The sequence below is a fragment of the Mauremys mutica genome, chromosome 4, assembly GCF_020497125.1.
Source record: "Mauremys mutica isolate MM-2020 ecotype Southern chromosome 4, ASM2049712v1, whole genome shotgun sequence".
NCBI lineage: Eukaryota > Metazoa > Chordata > Testudines > Geoemydidae > Mauremys > Mauremys mutica.
The window spans coordinates 85,131,080-85,138,320 of record NC_059075.1 but is presented as its reverse complement, the minus strand read 5'-3'; the positions used below and the strand labels follow the sequence as shown (position 1 = coordinate 85,138,320).

Sequence of the window (7,241 nt, the reverse complement as noted above, 5' to 3'; positions counted from 1 at the left end):
GAGGAAAGTGGTGGGCTCTCTGTTTTGGGGAACATACATATACTTTCAGAGACTCAGATAAAAAAAACATTGAATATGCATTTGGGGGGATCTGAGAAGGATTCAAGCTGTATTTTTAAAACTGCTGTTTATAAAGAATGGCACATACTCAAATAATACTTATGTTAGTAATATGGATCAAGACGTTGGAATGTTTCACTCGCCTTCACTTTCAAATAATGTTTATTTCTACCATTTTAAAAAATAAATTAGATAAACCGTACTAGCCGATATAAAACGTCAATTGTTTGTTGTGTAACTAAAGAGTTTTATAGGTTTTTTTCCTATTTTTTATGTTCATATTTCCTCATGAACTAAAATAACTATTACATTTAAGTTTATTTGCAAACCTGTTGTTTGAATACATAAAATTACTTATTTACTATCCAATCATGGGCATAGTAACAAAAACCGATATAATCATTCAATCAGTTTATAGAACAGGAGTACTTGTGGCACCTTAGAGATTAACAAGTTTATATTATTCCAAATGCTTGTAGGCTTGATTTTTAGGATAGAAAAGATTGTCTTACATACGTACAGTATACTTTCAAATTTCACTGCATACGATAGCACGGAAGACATTTTCAGAAAACAATCAGATCCAATAGCAGGATCTTTTCATCAACAGAGTTTAATTTTATGTTCACTAATTTGTATCTTCCACTATTCAAAAATGGTGCTTTTTTAACAGCCCGTAGATAAGTTTGTATGAATATTTATTGATTTATTTCCTAAACTCGGCAGGGGAGCAGCAAATAAATTTAGTGCTTTCTTTAAATAATTCTTTTTCTATGAGGCAAGATGTCATTTGAAACTTTTAAATAGGCATTTAATTAGCTTGTGTGTGTTGCTTCTGAACAAAACCCTGCTGCGAGCCTTTGGAGAAATGTATTCCAAAGAGGCGGTCAATATGCAAAATTGATGACTACACTTTCTTTGTTGCAAGGCCATTGTGCATTGCTTGTTTATGAAGTCTAATCCAATCATAAATTGCACCCCTGGACCAATCAGAAAGCCCAGAGCTCTCGATGAATGAAGCTCAAGTGGAGAACTTTGTTGAACCCCTTTGTTCGAGCTGTCACTTTTGAAAGAGCTTTAGCAGGGCTGACCACTATAAAACCCATCATCCAGGAGGAAGGGCAAAGAGAACCCTGCCAGACTTACTAGTTGGATCTTTACTAAAGAGGTTTGCAAAGCAGAAAAAAAATACCAAGCCAGGTTCCTTGGTCCCTGAAAAGTGTTTGCTCAGCCTCTGCGATGATGTTCCCAAGTCTCATAGCTCCTCCGGCTGTGTACCCGAGTCTCCTGCGGCCAACTCCTACTTTAACTTTGCCTCAGTCTCTGCAGTCAGCCTTTTCTAGCCATTCTAGCTTCTTGGTGGAAGATTTGATCAGGATCAGCAGGCCTGCCAGTTACCTGCCTAGGAACGGCCCTCCGCCTAGCATGTCCCCTCCAGCCTCCGGGACCAGCACAGCCAGGACAGACACTGTGACATCAGACCTCGTCAGCTGCAACACCTCTAGCGCTAGGAGGGTCTGTTCCCCGCAGACTTCAGTCTCAGCCAATAACGATTCCACTTTCCTGAAGTTTGGGGTCAACGCCATCCTCTCGTCCACTCCTAGAGCTGGTAAGCGTCCAACTGTAGCGCCTCAATTTAGTGTTTCAGGAGGACTAGCAGGAGCGTATTCCTGTGCACTGTTTTCCAATCGGAAAACCATTAAGTACGTGAAGGGTGGGGAGGGTTTCTTCCTATACATCACTGCCAGTGTTGAAGAAATGATCATCGGCTAAGAGTCTGAGGAAGGGGCGGGGGGGGGGGAAGAGGGGGAGACCTGCAATCGAGAAGCAGAGATCTTCTGCATAGCATTGGTTGAAGAGTAATGGGAGGCCCTGGCTCTCCGTTCGTTCTGCCGCATTGCCTCCTGCATCTTTGCAGAAATGATGAGGGTCCTTCTAAATTTCGGAGAGCAGAGCTGTTTGTTTGTTTGTCGGTCTGATAAACGATGCCAAAGTGACTAATCTCTGCTTCGTTAGTATCAGTTCCCTGGCAAAAAGAAAACAAAACACTCCCAGGAACGGGATTATTTTTTAAACTAGAACCAGGCAGATTAATTTGATCCGTCTGCATCTGCTTTAGGGAAGAAATATTGTATTGCGCTGCTACTTTATCATCTCCACTGCTCTCTTCCTGCTACTGGTGGAATCCCATGAACGGTAAATATCTTTTTTTATTTGCTTTTATTTTTGCCAGAAACCTCCCCTGCGTTGCTTCCGAGTGTCCCTCCAAAGACATTCTCCTTTCCATACTTTGAAGGATCCTTCCAGCCTTTTATCAGATCTTCTTATTTCCCAGGTAGGTCTCAAGGCCCCTCCTCCCTCCTGACGCCTATCTCATCGCTCTCCTCCACTCCCAGCCCCCTTACTTGTTCAAGGCATATCCCAGTCATATTTCTCCGTCCACCCTTGGGGGTTATGCTCTAGTTCAGAGGTTGGACGGAGAACAACATTCAAGAATCAGTCGCGCCAATTTGATGCCCTATTTAGCACAAGCAGTGACTGCTTGACATTTCGTACCAATTCCCCCCTGATCTACAAATTAGCCGGAATTGTCATGGTCCAAATTTGAGGCGGTTCCCTTCTCACAGAGAAGCTGCTGGCATCCTCTTCATGGCTGCGGTTTTCCCACAGAGTCAGTGCACTCTGCCGGTGATCCCCAACAAAAGTTTCAGCACCATGACCAATTTGGTCAGCTCCCTCTGGGCAGCCACACACAGACCTAGCGCTGACTTTACCATGCTGCTGATAGACATTTACCAGCCATGGGCTAATTTCCCATTAAGGGTCATTCAGTGTTCCAGTATTTTCACAAGACCACATGGAGCGTTCCCTTGTTTGGGGTATTCGGTGTGGCAAAAAAGCCACATACATACCCCAAATCCCTGTCCATTAGAAAATTTACAAATACGATCTAGGCAGGTAAACAAAACAAATCAAGACTACGATGAAAAGTCTATTAACCTTTTCATTGCCTACTTTGTGTCTTCAGTGTCATTGACTAAGTATTAACCACTTCTCCCAATAAGAGTTACATGGAAATGCAAATCTTATCCCCTTACAACTTGAGAGTATATTAATCATTTCGTTCTTGGGTCTCTAATTTCATATATTTATCTATATTAATTAATGGCTATTAAAATGTAATAAAATTTACACTGATTAAAAAAGATAAAAATCAAGAAGGCTCAGGGTATTGAGATCTGAGTCCTATGGTTGCAAAGTGTCAGGATTTGGGGCAACAATTAAAAAAATCTAATTAGACAAACAAGCTATTAATATTTTTTTAAAAAGAGGAAGAAAATAATCCAAGCTCTTCCATTCATGCTCCTGATAATGGAATTTGCTTCTTTTCTCCAGCATGTGAATGGCCTAACAAAAACAACTTGAGCTTTATAAATAGCTTTTCATGTCCATTTAATGAAAATGATTTGGGGAAAGAGAAGACTGTGTCATCAGTATTCTCCCAAGGAGCTTGGCATGCAGTTGTGTTTAGTTTGAAAGTGTAAATCTCTTTTGTTCCAATAATATATGGCTTTAGCTGCTTGTCCTCAGTCTTTTTCTGTTAGTTCATTACTACACAATTACCATTCACGCTTCATTAGAATCTCTGTCTCTCTTTGGGATTTTTTTAAGGCGAAACTGTGCCCTTTTTATCATACCAATACCATTGGGAACCAGTCAATGTGCTAATTAGCTGTTACTTTTCATGTCTTCGGATTGAATTCTTCAAGTTTTGTAAGGGGGGAGGGAAGATTAATATAAAAAAGATGAATACTGATTGATCAAAACTGCATCTAAAGAGGACTTTTTTGTTCAAACCAGAAAAGTCCCTCATTTTCATCTCAAGAATAATAAAGTGTCTGAAATGATAAAAGCTTCTGAAAAATCAAATACTTTGGAGAGAGAGGGGGGGAAAAAGCTTTTTTATTATACCTCTATTTTAGTTGGTATGCCTCGCTTTGCCTTTTCAAGCTGCAAACCTTTGAAACACATAACAAAACACCCCACTATTGATACATTTTACACGTTTCAGTTGATGTATCTAATCCTAGTTATCACTTGTTGAAAGGGACAGTTATTTAAGCGTAAAGTTCCTTTCATTGCTTCAGGTTTATAGGTGCTGGTCCATTCAGTGGGATGTGTGTACAGAGTGAAAGAAAGGGGGATGGCGAGAGAGAGTGAAAAAGACAGACAGAAAGAAAGAAAAAGCTGGAGAAAGCGTAAAGAAGTTAAACGAAAGAAGGGGAGAGAAGCGGAGAAGTAGAAAGCGGGGGAAAGCCTGTTTGCAGTTTCTTGGCTAGCTCAGCTTAGTCTCTGCTCTTACAGCATGAGCTTTCCGTGGTCTTGCATCCGAAGAAGTGGGTATTCACCCACGAAAGCTCATGCTGCAAAACGTCAAGTTAGTCTATAAGGTGCCACAGGATTCTTTGCTGCTTTTACAGATCCAGACTAACACAGCTGCCCCTCTGATACTCTCTGCTCTTGTCTCTTTCCCCAGCGTCCTCCTCGGTGGTGCCTATCCCTGGCACTTTCTCCTGGCCCCTGGCTGCTAGAGGAAAGCCCCGCAGAGGGATGCTTCGCAGGGCAGTCTTCTCCGACGTGCAACGCAAAGCTCTGGAGAAAATGTTTCAGAAGCAGAAGTACATCAGCAAACCAGACAGGAAAAAGCTGGCAGCCAAACTGGGGCTCAAAGACTCGCAGGTAACTAACAACCCCCGCGTGTGTGTGCATGGGGGAAGTGGTGTAGGGGGAGGGTGGCATGGGAGCCCGAGGACCAGCCATGAGATCAGCACCACGCCATCCAAGGGGAGAGCCTTTCGCAGGCCACTGGCGGGGATATCCGTCTCTGGGCCATTGGGGCCAATCCTGCCAGCTGCTGGGCGCCACCTTACGGGCACCATCAGGATGAACAGCGTGTCCCTAAGGACTCAGCAAATGTCGGTAGAGCCCCCAGAGACACACACGGGGGGAGAGAAATGTGGATTCCCTGGGTGGGGAGTTACAGCGTGTACACAACGAGGGCTCGCCTCGCTTGCAGGGATGGGGTTTCTATCCTTCCTCCCCTTCTCACGTGTCACCGCTTCGCTACCTTTATCCTGGCGCACACCGAAGAGCCTTACCCCAAAGATCTTACAATTTGGGGCCCGATCTTGCCAGCTCCCGGGCGCTCTCCGCTCCCGGCTGGCTGGGACCCAGCGCCCTGCGGGGTGGTAACGCTCCCCGCATCCAGCCTGCGCCCGGGCTAGCGCTGGACAGGGGGGAAGAGATCAAGGGGCGGGTGCAGTAACCGCTACGGCTGGAGTGGGAGGAGGCGGCGGCTGTCAGGTGGAGCAGGGAGACCCGAAGGCTGGTCCAGGTTGGGGCGGGCTGGCGGGCGGGCATTCAAAGGCCAGCGGAGAGCCCAGAGTGGGGGAAAGCGGAAGGGAGAGCAAGCCGGACGTCGCTGCCAGGAGCCGGTAGATCAGGGCTGCCCACCAACAATCTGCTAGTGCCCACTGCGCGCTGGGCACCGACCACCCCCTCCCGCGAGGCCTCAGTGCCTCCCCGGGGCGCTGACATGAATGGAGAGTCTATCGGACTCCCCCTGGGCCGAGGCAGCTCTCAGCAGCGGCGCATGGGAGCGGTGAAGTGGCAGCGGGGGTGGGGGCTGTAAGTCACACGTGCCCAGCCGCGCACGCTACAATTCTGTGTAACCGGAGCCCGGGGCTTTGTGAATCCCTTTCAATCCAGGTGAAGATCTGGTTCCAGAACAGAAGGATGAAGTGGAGGAACTCCAAAGAGAGAGAGCTCCTCTCCTCCGGGGGCTGCAGGGAACAAACCTTACCCACCAAGTTCAACCCTCACCCAGACCTCAGCGACGTGGGCAAGAAATGTTCGGAGGAGGAGGAGGAGGAGGAGGAAGTGTCCCCTCTGTGCCCAGCCAGCCCTCAGCACACCCTGACCTATCACCAGCCCCCCGAGTACCTGCACTTGAGGGACAGACTGGACTCCCAGATGCCCCCCTCTCCATCCCACTCCAGCAGCCCCAGCAAACCTTCAGACTTCTCAGACTCGGAGGAAGAGGATGATGAGGGGGAAGAGGAGGAGGAGGAGATCACAGTCTCTTAGATCTCCTGCCTGCCCCCACCACAACAGGGGACGTTGCAAAGATGTAAATCAATAAATAGAAGTATAGAAGTGCTATACAATTGAAGAGGTGGTGTCCCTCCTGAATGTCTACATGGTTCTCACATGCAGGTTATTTATGGCATAGCCAAGTCTGTCTACACTTACACTCCTTTCCTTGTCTATTTGCTCTTCTTATGAGGCCTTGTATACATAGCAGCCATTAGCCTTTCCCTATGTTTAGCAACCAAACTTGTGTGATAGCTGCATTTTCCCCATGCAAGCCACAGACAAGATAATTGGAACACCCTGCTTTGGAAGGCATGCTTGATATATAGCAAGGGGGAAGTAATTAAATGGAGTGGAGACTGTGGTTTGGAGACAAAATCATGGTAAACGCTGTAATCCTTTTATTAGATTTCAAGAGAACTCTCTGCTATTATTAAGTTATGGAAATGATGAAAGCTGTATAGTCTGATCCTGGAACCCATGTTTACATGAGTAGTCCTTACACATGTGAGTAATCCCTGTGGAACTATTCATGGACCAGACCATGCTCCTCTTAATCACATCCAGTAGTACCATACTCCAAGTATGCCAGTGGGACACATTTGGAGTATGTTGTTACTTAATTGGGAGAACTTAGACCCTCATAAGTAAGGACTAACTGGCATGAACAAGGGTTTCAAAACTGGGATCTATGTGTTTACATTTTAATTGGTGCAGCAATACTATATATGAAGCACTCTCTAAACCACTTTTTGTCCACACATCTGTGATCAATTTCTACATTGCTTCTAGTATCGGTTTAATGTGGATGGAGGATAATGGATATGCCTCTTTGATTTTTGACTGAACTTTGCTGTCTTTGCACAGCTTTTATGAACTGTACACTATTTTGTACACTTACGCTGTATGGATGTTTTATACCAAGGTTATTCTGAATGAGTATAAAGATGGACTGATAAGATCTCTCTTTTGTTTTTTAATGGTTTTTAAACTAAAAAAGTAGCTGTTTAACTGTGTAACTTATAAAA

General features: G+C 45.3%; 1 protein-coding gene across 1 annotated transcript; it reads left to right on the top strand.

Annotated features, from left to right (window-relative positions):
- The first annotated feature begins 1,075 nt into the window (after window positions 1-1,075).
- Window positions 1,076-6,242, top strand: DBX1 (developing brain homeobox 1). Its single transcript, XM_045016594.1, has 4 exons — window positions 1,076-1,669; window positions 2,294-2,395; window positions 4,598-4,800; window positions 5,830-6,242. Exons 1-4 carry the CDS (start codon window positions 1,300-1,302, stop codon window positions 6,205-6,207), a joined length of 1,053 nt encoding a protein of 350 aa, XP_044872529.1. The 5' UTR covers window positions 1,076-1,299; the 3' UTR covers window positions 6,208-6,242.
- Window positions 6,243-7,241: the final 999 nt, after the last annotated feature.